The following is a 14,804-nucleotide window of genomic DNA, read 5'->3' as shown; positions in this document are numbered from 1 at the left end:
CACAAGCCCTGGGAGGCATTTTTACTTTGCTGGCCCTAGGAGAGGTCCTAATAATGTGGTCAAATCAGTGAATGCTATTACAAAGTTGCAAAAGTAAGGTTTTCCTGCATTATTTTTCTTAAAGAGAGCCTCTAGAAAACTGTATAAATATCAGGCCCACAAAATTGGAATCTCCCCTATTTCTGCTGGGTATCCTTTTCATTGAACTCCCAGGCGCTATGTCCCGGTACTGGGTGAAATTCTCGCTTTGCGCCGCTAAGGGTTCATCACTCGTTTTCCCAGGGGCTTTGCTTCTGGGCCATGACCCCTCTGCACCTGCCACATTCTCACTCTGGAAATCTACCAGTTAGGTAACCAGATGTTCCTTCCGTTGTGGGGATAAGCCTGTGGAAAGGTTTGCACGAGTAGAGGGAGGTGCTTGTTAACTTTTGGTTGAAAGGGCATAGGAAGCGTAGGCTTGTGTTGTAGCCGTATCTCCCACGATGTTCTCTGCCCAGGGCCATAGTTTACCCCCATCCCCATAAAGCAGTTTTAGCTTGTTAGATTTATCCAGACAGGTATAAGACAGTTTAGGAATGTGGAGGGTAGGGACAGGGGAAGGAACAGGCTAATGGCATGTTTTCCAGACCTAGTCTGGAATAGGGTTTCAAGTCTCAAGAGCCCTATAACTTGGTGAATCACAGCAACATGTTAGGAAGTGGCAAAAAAAGATATGCACGTAGCTGCATTTCTGGCTCCCCACAGCTTTTACATAGTATCAGGATATCCAGAAGTTCCCAGATGTCCTAGAAAGAGGTTACTTCAGTATTAAGGAATTTCTGAGCAGGCAGATTCCTGAGGTCAGGAATAAGAGGCCTTCATGTTAAGGTACTGGGGAGGGCTTCTTGAAGAAGACTGTTCTAGAGGGTTTGAGGAGATAGAGAGGAATCTGAAAGACTAAGTGTTTATCAACAAAATATCTTTTAAACTGACAAGGACAGAAATTCCCTAAGACTGTGGGTTACAAAGTGACATGTCAGACCCGCTGGCCCAGGACATTGCCTCCTTCTTCCTGAGCACGCTGAGCTTCGATGGAAGAACTCAGTGATCTGAGTCCTCGAGGCGCGCCTCTGGACATGGAAGGTGCAGGATACCTAGGAATCAGGGGTTAGCAAGGCTTGTGGTACAGCAAAAGGTTATCCTGGCCTACAATTGTTTTTCAAAAGATCGCTCTGACTTCTTTGTATGGAATGAAGTAGAAAGGGGGTGAGAGAATGGATATAAGAAATCCAGTTTAAAGTGTTTTTTGTAGCTTTGCTGCTGATGGCTTTAACTAGGATTCTGAGAGTGGAGATAGATTTAGAAATTGGTAATTGATCAGGCATGGTGTGGAGGGTAGGTAAAGTAGCGGGGATCTAGCAAAAGTGCCAGGCTTCTGACAGAAGGAATGTGATGCATAGAGGTGTCGCTTTGTAATGTAAAGGAGCACTATGGGGGAAGTAGGTTTAAGAGGAAATCCCAGACCTGCCATGGTAGAAAATGGGAACAGAAACTACATACAATGTTAAAATGAACCTTGAAAATTGTCCAAGATCCAAAACAAGTAACAATTTGTTAGTAAACTTTAGCAAATTGTCAATATATATGCTGATAATTTGATGGCTTCTAATTATCCTTCTCCTCCAAAATTAACACCCTATTCTTAAAAAGTGGTATGTGATGATAGAAATGCATGATGGTGCTTCACTTCTAAACAAAGATTGCCATGGGAAGTATTAAATTAAGAAACATATTCTCCTATTATATTTTCATTCATGTTTCTTGTATTACTTAATCTATCTTTGTTTTTTCTTTAATTCCAGTTTAAAACATAAGTCTACTGGGTTCTTAATTTTCCTAACCTCATTAATATGACTCTTATTTTTTCTTTTTTGCTCATATATAATTAGAAAGAATTCTTAGAATTCTATAATGTGATGGAGTAATGCAAAGAAAGCTAAAGTGAAAATGTTCATTTGTCCTCACAATTCTATACTTTTATAATCAATATGTCAAAATACGGTTTCCCGATAGGTCGGATGCAATTATCTGAACTCCAGGAAATTGCCAGTTCTCTTGGACAAGCTGTAATTTTAGGAAAAACCCATAACATCCTTGGATTTAATATTTCTTCCATGTCTATTACTAATCCCCTCCCCAGCCCAGGTGACTCTGGCTGGATAAAGGTAAGAAAATACAACTAGAAAGAATGCATTTTCACCCTTTAAAATATTGTTAATTATTTTTCATTTTAATTCTCTGTTTCAAGACAGTAATTTAGAAGGCATGTCTTTTAATTTGCTGTTGACAATTCTTTATGGGATGGCCAAAATGATAATAAAGTAGTTTGGTGAAAAAAGCATATCTTCTAAAAAATTGTGTAATGGTTCCAAATGTACTTTAAATATGCTTTAAATATTTATAACAATGCTTCATACACTTAATCTAGGGGAAATACTGTAATTCTATTAATTTTACATATTGAACATATTTTTTAATAAACAATGAATCTATTATACTTAGCCTGGCTAAGATGAGTTTGCTTCTGAATGTAGTTTATCATGCAGAAACCACTTCGTTACTCATGCCCATTCACAGGTGACTGCCCAGCCAGTTGAAAGGTCTGCATTTCCTGTTCATCACGTGGCCTTTGTGTCTTCACTCTTGGTGATCACTCAGCCAGTGGCTGCACAGCCAGGACAGCCGTTTTCTCAGCAGCCTTCAGTAAAGGCGGTAGATTCCGATGTGAGTCATAACTCAAAACTTTACTTAAATGAAGGACTTAAGCTATACATTCTGGAGGGTGAGCCAACTTTATTAATCCTGGTATGCTGGCAGCCTGAGGATTGCACTGCCCCTTACAAGTTGGACCTATGGATACCATCTTTCACTGTTTTAAAAACATTTCTTTCAAATGAACTTCTTGTTTTGCTCATATTTATAAACTCTTTGTGTAGAATAAGGAGCTTCTGCAGATTTTGAATTTGTAATGAAGCATTTTTAAAAATAAAGATTTACATATCCTAAAAAAAATACATGAGGACAGGACAATGCAATTGTTATAATTCTCTACAATTTTTTTTTTTTAGGGTAATTGTGTATCAGTTGGTGTTACTGTGCTGACTTTGAAGGCTATACTAAAGGACTTCAATAATAACCAAGTCAGTGGTCTTAGTGGAAATACAACAATTCCATTTAGCAGCTGTTGGGCCAACTATACAGACCTTACTCCTCTTAGAACAGGTAAGTGTACTATTTTGGATCCTTACATATATACCCATAAATAGGGACAATTATAATTTTCTTTCAATGAACAAAGCATTCTATACTGCTCTGGACAGTAAATTATAGATATCAGAATCCTATACTTTGCCTTGTTCCAGAAAATACTTAGTCTAGCTTAGCAAAATATATTTAATGTGGAAAACAAAGTAGAAATTAAAATAAGCAAGTAAGGAAATCAAAATTGTATCATGATTTATATTTTATTTTTTATCCATTTGTGTATTTTTCTAAATTTTCTCACTAAATGTATTATGTTTATAGTAAGAAAAATTATTAATAATATATGTATTTTCAAATTCAAGAAGTGAAAGGATAAAGTAGGCTCACATAACTTTAATGCCCCGTGCAGTTTAGAGTTGGGCTAGAAAGTTGGCTGTAGTCTTTCTGAAAGTCAACACAAAGGAGAAAACATGAACATTATCATGATTTACAGTACCCATCAGGTAAACCAGTTGCTGTGGAGAATTATAACATGCTCTGAGAACAGAACAAGTGTCTGCTATGAGTCCTCAGGAAGTGTGCACAATGAATCTGTACCAAGTGACATCTTCAACATTGAACTAGTAAACATAGCTATGACTGCCACAGTGATGCTTCTCATATTACTTCCAGATGGGTTGATGGCAAAACTCCAATTGGCAAAAGCCATTCTATTGGGACCCAAGTTGTATTAATATATCCCCAAACAGGATATCTCTTGGTGATAGATTGTAGAGTATCTAAGAGAATGAAATGGATAAACTGCTTATACTTGAGACAGACCTTCATTGATCTATTAACCCCAACCCAAGGCCCCCTTAAGACCTGTAGAGAACTTCTTGTTGTTGTTGTTTTTTGTTTTTTGTTTTAAAGTAAATGAAGTGTTTAATATTAATTTTCCATTTAATCACTCTAACAAAGGATAACTTTTCCCCCTATCTTACAGAAGGGAATTCAGGTTCAGGCAGGATATAGTCAGAAATGTGGTGTGGGAGAGAAGGAGTTTCTCCAAGCAGTTGGGTAGATGGCAGTCCCAGTCTTTATGAGAGGAAATTTAGGAGTAGGACAAGGTTTGAATAAAATGAGTTCAGTTTCAACATTATGAGTTTTAAGTCACTTCTCTGAGATATCTAAGTGTAGATGCAAATAGTTAGATGGACAGTCTGAGGCTCAGTAGTTAGATCACAGTTAGAAATTGGAAGCCATCAAAAACATGGAAATTGAAAATCTTGACCTAGGGAAATACTACTATGTAATCATAAACATATCTCAAGAAATTTTAAGACCTGTAGAGAACTTAACTTCTGAAAATGTTATATAGTGGCACTCCCCATTTCTTACCACTGCTCTCTCCTCTCAAACACACACACACACATCAGAATAGAAGTAACTATAAACAGTAAAATAAGTAAAAGAACTTCCAACAATGGTCTGATTTTTTAAACTAACTAAATATCAAAAGCTAAAATCATTCTGAAGGATTTTTCCCTTATTTTTCATTTCTTCATGCTTTGATAATGTCCTCCATCAGATGTGTTTAGTCTGCCTACTGGGCAGCAATATATCAACCTATTGTTTGATAATAATCAAATGACCATGAATTCAGTGTTGTGCTCTTAGGTAAGTACCTAGTATCCTATTGCTTGCTGGTCAAGGGCAGAGCCAAATTCTTTTAAAGGGCAGCCTAAAGGGAACCCTTTCGTGGGAAATGAGGCACCTGACAAGAACCCTGCCTGGAGAGAAGGTTGCTCACCTCTTCATGAAGGTGGACCCAATAAGTGCTCAGTGGCAAAGACCCAACCTTGTGACCAAAGTCTTCAAACTACCACTTCCAAATAGCAATGTCCCAAAGTAACCAGTATCACAGGAGTGCTAAAGCAACAAAATAGGTTTTGGCATTTTACTGTGGTGACAAAGTAATTATTAAAGTACTTTCTTATCATACAGTAAGGTTTTTTTTTCAGAATTCAAAGCTTCCCTTGGGGTGTCCATTTGACCTGCTATGGAGAAGAGCCATTGCTTCTCATTTGTGTGTTTCTTTACCTTCTTCCTTTCTTCCCTCCCTCCTCTGTCTACCCCCTCCGGCCCTTCCACCTCTCTTCTCTCCTCCCTTCCTCTCTCTCCTTCTCTTTTTCCTTTCTCCCTTTCATAAAGTGTGGAGTCTCAGTTCCCTGGTTATATGTGATAAGAAAAGCCAAGTTTAGTTAGCTTCTTCATTATTTTTAGGTCAATTAGCCAGTTGGTAGATTAGCCACAGTAAAATATTAATAGTAACAACAAAGCTGTTATGTGAGAAAATTAACACACCTTTCTCTTGACTCTTTCTAGCAGGTGCCCCCCCCCACACCAGTCAGTGCACTGAAGGAAATCCCCTTGCTAATCAAACTGCAGCCGACAGCACAGCACCCCTTTTCTACACAGAGCCCCATAAAGAGCAAGGCAGGGCCACCTGGGTAGAGGGGATATGGGTTGTGGTTACTAAACAGAAATAGGGATGTGAGAATTGGGTGAGAAAAGGGTGGGAGGAAAAGGAAGTAAAGAGCTGAGACTGCGTCTTTGACCAACCCAGATAAAGACAGTATTACTAATGGACAATTGGGACATATTTGTCTAATGACCTATGTAATGTTTAGTGTTTGTTTCAGTTTCTATTGCTGTGTAAAACACCAGCCCAAAATCTAATGGTTTAAAACAACAACCATTTCATTTGCTCACAATTATGTGAGTCAGAAATCTGAGCGTGAATGGCTCATCTCTATTACGTGATGTTTGGGGCTTCAGCAGGGGATTTCTAACAGCTGGGGCTGGGTAGGATGGCTTGATTAGAGTCATATCTCTAAGGTCTTTGATTCTGGATGTTGGCTGGGTTCTTCAGTTGTTTATGTGGCCTTTCTATAAGGCTAGCTTGGGCTCACAATACTGTAGGAGGGGAAAAACAAAACAAAGCAAAAAGACCACACTAAATTCTTTGCTTATCAAAAGCATTAAGAAAAAATACACTTGTCACAAAAATTCAGGTTTTTTTCAAATTGAAAAAAATGAACAATTTAAATACACCATTGTCATAAATTGTCAGTGACAGAAAATTCTACAGAACAGTGCCCATCCATCTTGAAAGTTATAGGATTCATTGCTATTGTTTGTGAAAGCATAAATGTGGTCAAGGTCTAATTATATTTAATATTTTCATCCTAAAAAGAAAGGAAGAATGAAAACAGAAAAGACTTTTAGAATACAAATAATAGATAAAACAGAGAAGTAAAAACTTACAGGGCTATGTAAGTATTCTCTGTTCTGTTTAGTAACTACTATTAATGATAGCAGTAGTTCCAGAAGAAAATATGTCAAGGAGAAATATATTAGTTATCTCATATTCAAAACTGTGGAAAGATTTAACATGTAGATTAAAACATATCTGGATGAGCTCTTTATCTTTTACACTATAAACACATGTAACAATGTTTCTCTAAGATGTCTACTTGAGGTAAGAAGAAAGAAAGGGTCATAATCTTGCAATACAAAAATAGCATCTGACTTAAAGCAAATATGGAAGATGGTTAAAAACTGTTGAATCTGAGTGGAGGGCATGTGGTTGTTTATTGTATTATCCTTTCGACTCTTCTCTAGTTGGAAATTTTTCAAAATAAAAAGTTCAGTATCCATCCCATTTCCCCCAACTGAGACAGAGGCTTCTCCAATCCTACCTCGGTCAAGTAGGCAGGGATGAAACAGAGATACAATATCTTTTCCTCCCTTCCCTATTGTCCCTCATTTCAAACAGCCTGTCTCCAGTCCTGGGCACTAGGATGAGGAAGGAACCCTAAGAATCAGGTACTATTGCTGCAGAAAGAAAATCTACGCAGGTTCCTCTTGCCCGTAGCTAATGGGCAGATTGAACTCTTCTAACGCGGAGACCCTCTCTACACTTGTCCGTATTTAAACTAATTCATTTGACTTGATTTTCAAAAATACTTTGTTAGGAATTATACAGTATTTTTCACCAATGAAAACCAAATTGGAACTATATGAAAACAAGCAAAACATAAAAGAAAATCAAATGCTTTCTTTTCTAGGAAAAAATTATAAGATTGAATTTATACTGGATAATGTTGTTCGGGTAGAATCTAGAACTTTCAGCCTGCCAGCACAGTCTGTCTCTAGCAGCAGCAGCAGTGGCGGCAGCAGCAGCAGTGGTGGCAGCAGCAATAGCAAAGCAACAACTGTGGGTACATCTGCCCAGATAATGACTACAGTAATTAGCTGTCTGATGGGAAGAATTTTGCTTTTGGAAATATTTATGGCTGCAGTTTTTATTTTGAATGTAACTATAGGTAAGTACAATTCATTTTTCATATAATATGTCTCCACATAATGAGGTACCAGTAAATGTTTACTAATGCATGGCACCAGTAAATGTTACTTATGCGTGGCACCACTGCAGACACAAAGAGAAAGTAACAGCCTCAATGGCAGAGACAAGACAACCCTACAGGAAATATTCATGTTACGTGGTGGTATATAAGAATGTGGGGAATGAAAAGCACAGGTAATGTCAGAACTCTTTTGAGTTGCAAGAGGCAGATGCTCAGCTTGAACTGCTTTAGGCAGTAACATTTTACTTACAGTAATGAGAAGTACAGAAGTCTTCTGGTTTCTGCCACAGCTAGACCCAAGGACTCAAATGATGCCATCCAGAATCTGTGTCTGTGCATCTCTTGGCTCCATTCTCCTTGATGGTAGCTTCACTCCCAGGCCAACTGCTTATCTCCCCAATCCTCGTGGCAAAGGTACCCACCAACATCTTCATAATTTACAGTCTACCAGCCCAGCAACCAATGCAGAAAGAGCAAACTTCTTTCCCAACAGTTCCAGCAAAAGTCCCAAAGCTATGTCATTGACCTGGCTTGGGTCACATACCTATTTCTGAACCAGTCACTGTGGCCACAGTGGTCTAATTAGCTTGACCTAGGTCATATGAGGTAAGGTGCTGAGAATGGTGGAGATGTGGTTTTACTAAGGAAAATTAGGGTGCTAGTACCCAAAGCGGCAGGCAGACAGAAATAGTGAATATCAGGGAAATTAATAGGAGAGAGAGGTCCCTATGGGCTAGAATGATTAGAGACCATTGTAAATGTCACTCCATCAGCAACATGTGAAAGTTGGGACTATATAAAATGAGTAAGATTTGGAGAGGGGGGGAAAAGGTACTCAAGAACAGAGATATGATAGGAGCAAAGAAAAATTGGAAGTATAAAAAGGCATCTTCAGCTATACTTGTACATGTTCAGCATGGAATTTCTCATCTTTTCCCTCCAAACATACTTCTTCTCCTGCTACCCCATCTCAGTTAATGCCAATGCCATCTTTTCTGATCCCTCAGGTTGACACTTCTTAGATTTCTCCCTTTCCTTCAAACTCTACATCCCTTGAGGTGCTCTGTGCCATCTCTGTCCAACCGTAATGTCTCTTATCTGTCCCTCATTTAAAGTCTCACTGCTCTACTTGCAAGTTTTTTTCTTCTCACTTGACCTATTATAATAGAATCCTGAATTCCTTGCTTCCAGATGCCCTCACTTCCAGCCTATCCTCCATAGTGCTGTCAGATTTAGCTTCCTAAAGCACAATGGTAATGGTAATCTCAAATCCTCAAAGATTCCTCACTACCTGCAAAACATAATCAATGCCAAAGGCCCTGAAACTAGTTTTAAAGACTGCCTCCTTGTTCCAAATCATTCCTAGAAAAGATTCTAGCAGGTTTCCCTTCTTCCTTCCCACTCTACAATACATTTAATTCTCTTCTCCCTTGGTCTCCAATTGCACTTTGTTTATAGCATTATTATAGCCCTTTCTGTAGTGCACTTGTACTAAACTTATATTCAAATCTATCTTCCTCACTAAATTGTGAGCTCTTAAAAGACTACGTGCCTAATCCAGGTGCAGTGGTGCACACCTCTAGTCCCAGCTACTCGAAAGGCTGAGGCAGAAGGATTGCTTAAACCCAGGAGTTTGTCCAGCCTGGGCAGCATAGTGAGATTTCATTTCTCATTTATATATATATATATATATGTTTTTAAAAAAACAAGACCACCTGCCTTACATATTATAGGTACAGAAAATGTGGTTTAATTGATTTTAAATCTTAAAAGGTAAGTCCTTGCCTCTGACTTAGGGAGAAATGTTGAGTAGGGGTATTGAGTAGGCAAATATTAAAGAGCTTTGATTAGAACATATTAATAAGTTTGCAATTGATTTAAAAGGGGAGAGTTTCTGACAGATTAATGAAATGAAAGCATCACATAAGAAATACTATATTAATAAGGGTGAGGAAGAATTTGAAATGGAGTAATAATTTAGAAGGATACTAAAGCATTTTGAGCAATAAAAGCCAAAACTAGATTTTAAATTTAAATATAAAGAAGGTAAGGATGAGAGAACATAATAAGGCTGGTTCTGGAAAGAACAAACTAAAAAGGCAGAAACCAACTGCTTGGGACTTCAGAAACAGTTATAAACCATGAAGAAGTAAATCCTTTCTTCCCTCCCAACGGCAGAAACTAATTAGGGTCCAGCAGTCAAGGGAGAAGCATAGTTTGCAGAGACCTTGTCCTGGCCTCTCATAGCTGAATAGAGACAGGTGGGTTTGGAGCTGATAAACAATGACCAACACACGTTATTCTTATGACAGTTTTTTTTGTCTCCAGAATTCTCATAAACATCATTTATTTCATAATAGGATGACAAATTTTGCTTAAATGTATTGTCTTCCTTCTCAGAAGCATTAAAATATAAGGTCTAGTTGGCTAAGTACTGCTTAATTTATATTTGTGCATTTTGTGTTTCCTCATTAATGCATATTTTCTAATTGTCTTCAGTGACTTTCATTCTGTTTGTTCCTGACTACTTTGGTACTTTACTAAATTAAGAAAATTCTATTTTCAAATCATTAGTAAATGATATAGTTCCTGAGTCTTTTTCAGGACTTTTTCCAAATAAAAAAGTTAATCGATGGCTTTGCTATTAAATAAACTACCATTTTCCAATTAAGACATAAGATGATTCAAACACCATTAATAAATTGAAATGTTGGGTTCTTTTATAACTTTGCATTCTGAACTAATAATATTTTACTTTTAAGAGAATCATAAAGTTCCACCAAATAAAATAGCAAAACTTAAAAGTGAAAAAATGCAAAAAGTGAGTAAGCACCACGATCTACAGATTTCCACCAAAAAAAAAAAAAATTTACTGATTCTAACACTAAATTGGTAAACTTTGAAATACTAACTTTTAAATATTAATATTACTCTTGTCCTGTTAACACACCATGAACTATGAGAAAAGTTAAAATTAATGAAATATATTTTAAATCATAATATATGTTGTTACTACTTTAAAACTTTTTTTGTGTTATTTTCATTTTTCAGGACGCAACTAAACTGCTATTCTGAAGAACGGGCTGAAAATAAAAATACAAGAATAGCTTATTTATGAGCTATTTTGTTATACAACATGAAAAAGTCTATAGCATTTTCAAGAAAATATGCTAAAATATTTTTGTAACATATAAACTGTATTAATTAGCTTTAAACACAAAAATTAGATCTCTTCAAAATATAAATTTCATTTGATTCCTTATGTTTGTATGTTCGTATTTCATTCCAAAAAACTTCTAGAAATTTTTCATTTGGAAGCAGATACGACACCTTTAGATTACTGTACCAACAAATCATAGACACCTTTAAAGAATTGAAAGAACTTGTCTGGTTCTGAGTTAAGACTTTTAGATCAGATTGGAAGCATTTTGAGGTTTTGTTTTGGTTTTTTTTTTCCCAGTATACTTGGTGGGGGTGGGGGTGTGGGGGTCTGCTTTTCTTTATCCATTCATGAAGCCCTAATTTGCAACACTTTAGCCATTCTAATTTCTAAGAATTTTGGCAAGACAAGATTGTTTTACCCTTGTCCCTTTGTCACACTGAATTGCTATCTTTCAGATCCACAGGAATTCTAGACTGTTTTAGATTTCTGGGCCTGCCAAACTCTGGTCAATATTCTAGGAAGAGTTTTCTTGGTGTCCCTGGAATGGGCTTTTGAAAGAAGTCCAAGCTCTTTCTCTTCTTACCCCTCCTTCCCATGCAAAACTGCCACTACTAAGAGTGTGACCTCCTCTGACCCCAGGCAATGACAAAACAAAACAACCTTATTTCCAAGAGGATAAAGTACAGAATGCAAAACAACCACAGATTAATGTAGCTAAGTTAACGAAACGCTCTAATACTATAAAATTGCAAAAATTGCAATGAATTTTTACTCAGACTACTCTAAAGGAAATGCTTAATTTGGCAGTACTCCCAGTAAAGGTATTGTATGTAGCCAGATCCAGAACAAGTAGAGTTGGTCCTCACAAAAGTTACTTTCTAGCAAGTGACACTCACCAAGTGTTTGGGACAGCTGAGAGAATTAAACAAAGCCCATAACTTTGTCTCCTGTATACCATCTCCTAGTATATTCACTTCAGATCATTGTTAGTCTTGCTTAGAAGAAAAATTATAAACACTTACCAGGTAGTAAGTCCAAATATCTTTGTATATATTTGGCACTTTATTTGGTTGAACAAACATTTATTTGGCATCTATTAGGTACCAGGCATCCTGGTAGACTACATGGAGTAAGATGCTATGCCTACTCTCCAAGAGTTCACAAGGTGGTTGGGGACAGAGTGAAAACAGATCGTTTCAATACAATATGATCTATATGAGAGAGAGAGAGAGAGAGAGAGAGAGATGTGTGGAGCTAAAGGGGCACAGAAGAGGGACACTTACCTGGGGCATCCTGTGAGGATGCAGATGGATGGGGATCAGCTTCCAGAAGGAGATGCCTGAGATGAATGAGGACTAAAGCATAGGATTAAGGAGGGTGTCCCTGTGGGAGGTGTGGTGGTGAGAGTGAAGACTGGAACACCATCAGACAGCAAGCTCCTTGAAGGCAGGGGCTTTCCCTTACTCAGCACTTTTTTTCCTGTCATCTAACAAAATGTCTATCACTAGTGAATGCTTATTCACTGTTTATTGGATTAATGAAGCACAGAGTGTGGGGAAATCACCAAGCAGGTGGATATTAACAGGAACATCAAATATGACATGAGGAAAGGCAAGACACAAGACTGGAGGGGAGGGCAACAATCTTCTGTCTGAGCCTTTAAAGCTGCGGTCCCCAATCTCTGGGTGTACCAGTCCATGGCCTGTTGGAAACTGGGCTGCACAGCAGGTGAGCAGTAGGGAGTGAGTGAAGCTTCATCTGTATTTACAGCTGCTCCCCATCGCTCACATCACGGCCTGAGCTCCGCTTCCTGTAAGATCAGTCACTGTCTCCCATCATCCCCAGATGGGACTGTCTATTTGCAGGAAAACAAGCTCAGGGCTCCCACTGATTCTGCATTATGATGAGTTGTACAATTATTTTATTATACATTACAATGTAATAATAATAGAAATAAAGTTGCACAATAAATGTAATGCACTTGAATCATCCCCAAACCATCCCTCCCACCCACGGTCCATGGAAAAATTGTCTTCCATGAAACCAGTCTCTAGTGCCAAAAAGGTTGGAAACTGCTGCTCTAAAGGGCTCAGATATAAATTTTAACTAGGAATACAGTTTTAACAAGATATTAAAATAGAAGTTTTGGCTAAGACAAACTACAAAGGGTGGTACCAAAGAAAGATATAAAACACTTTTCAAAGTAGGTAGCCTAAAAGAGTACAAGATTAAAGGAGGATTTTTGAAGAGCAATTCTTTGAAGATGGCTGTGCTGAGAGACCCCTTTTCAAAGGGGAAGGAGTGAGGTGCTAGCTCCTAACACCAAGTCAAGAGAAAAGGACTTTTATTAGGTTCATGGAAAGCTTCATAGATGTTCCCCGAGGTTTGGGGCGCACAATGAGCTGGTGTCTGAATCATAACTCATGAATCTAATCATCTAGCCACCAGAGAGCAGATGGCTGAAGGAGTCAGTGGCAGCCAAGTCTAGGGCTACAGTTTAGAAAACATTACAGCATCTCCTAGAGTTTGTTGGGCAAAGGATATATAGATATGTCCTATGAACCTGATGTGGGCCGTGTGTGTGTGTGTGTGTGTGTGTGTGTGTGTGAGAGAGAGAGAGAGAGAGAGAGAGAGGTTGCTAGCAATGGGGTGGCCTTAAGTCTTGTTCAGGAAGGCAGGCTAGAAGGGCAGTACACTGTAGGAAAAGGAAACTGGAAGGGGACCACTGAATGCCTAGGGGCTATAGAAAAAGTGCAAGCAAACACCTGGAATTGAAATAGTCACAATTTTAAGGAAACTGAAATTAAGAAGTCCCTGACAATGAGGTCTTTGAAGAACATATGTAAGCCCCTATGTGAGGAACATTTGCTATGCCCAGAGAATACTGATACTAGGTCATACACCACCAGGTGATTGAGCAACCCCCAGTTCCAACCCTGGTAGGGTGAGAAAGCTCTATTCCTAAGATGCGGAGGAGGAGAGAGACCCAATATGCCCCCATTTCATGCTAAGACTTAAAAATCAGGGTTTCTAATGCAAATCCAATTTACTTTCCATTCCATGACACTTCCTTTCTGTTAGAAAACTAAATTCCAAAAACTGCAATTTCAGCATCTATGGAACATGTTCCTACATTTGGGTTCTGGAAGAGATACAAAAATATTATTCACACCAGAACTCTATAAAAGCCACAAAATTGCTCACCATCTGTAGTCTTTTCTACCTAAAGTTTTAATTCAGTCCACTGGAATTTTTTTGTCAAATTTTTCTGTAGATTTTTAATAAAGAGGGTTTCTAATGCAAGTTGTGTGGCAATAAAAGGAATTTCTAAAAATTTGCTTCTTAGACACAGACTTTGTTGAAAAGTTCCTGATTTAACTGCTTTGGGTTTCTGGTTGTTTGCTTTTTAAGAACTTTCTAGAATTAGTATATAATTGTTTATGCTAGATAAATTACAATTTAATTGCTACTCTTTAAAATGCCTGATTTGTGAGGAACCCATGGGCAATATGGGTTGAATCCTTCATTCATATTCTAGTCACCTTTTTGCTTTTAAAATCTTGGCTTTTAAATAATTTCTCTGAACATTTCTGTCTTAGAAATTAATGTTTAAAGTTTTAAAATACTTTTTAACATACGAAGTGGCTCTTTCGCTGTTGAACAAGTCATAAAAATTCTGAGGTGTGTTAGTACTGTTCTAGCCAGGATATAAAAAATGAGTAGAGTAAATATAATGTTCCCATTTTAGTCAATGTAAAGAATAGGGAATAAGGTAATATGAATATCTTCTTGTATTTCTCGCAATGAATAAAATGTTTTTATCTTGTACTACTGTCTCTCCTCTTTCCTAAGCTCTATCATTGTGTCATTGCAGGTTCTGATCATTGCAATGACTTCTAGGTGGTCCATTTGCTTTTACCTCTTCTCAATTTTATCCCCCAAAATGCTATCGAAAATACCCCTACTAATAATAACAATAATTAATG

The 14,804-nt window shown here is 37.7% G+C and overlaps 1 protein-coding gene across 1 annotated transcript in view; it reads left to right on the top strand.

Moving 5' to 3' along the window:
- PKHD1L1 (PKHD1 like 1) overlaps positions 1 to 10,773 on the top strand; it is a 149,408-nt gene extending 138,635 nt beyond the window's left edge. The window contains exons 74-78 of the mRNA XM_069465599.1: positions 2,053 to 2,204; positions 2,617 to 2,763; positions 3,108 to 3,261; positions 7,356 to 7,617; positions 10,707 to 10,773. Coding sequence (XP_069321700.1) covers positions 2,053 to 2,204; positions 2,617 to 2,763; positions 3,108 to 3,261; positions 7,356 to 7,617; positions 10,707 to 10,773 — 782 coding nt within the window. The remainder of the gene's footprint in view (positions 1 to 2,052; positions 2,205 to 2,616; positions 2,764 to 3,107; positions 3,262 to 7,355; positions 7,618 to 10,706) is intronic.
- The last annotated feature ends 4,031 nt before the right edge of the window (positions 10,774 to 14,804 follow it).

Source organism: Eulemur rufifrons, chromosome 3, assembly GCF_041146395.1.
Source record: "Eulemur rufifrons isolate Redbay chromosome 3, OSU_ERuf_1, whole genome shotgun sequence".
Classification (NCBI taxonomy): Eukaryota; Metazoa; Chordata; class Mammalia; order Primates; family Lemuridae; genus Eulemur; species Eulemur rufifrons.
This window is presented reverse-complemented; position numbering and strand designations above follow the sequence as displayed.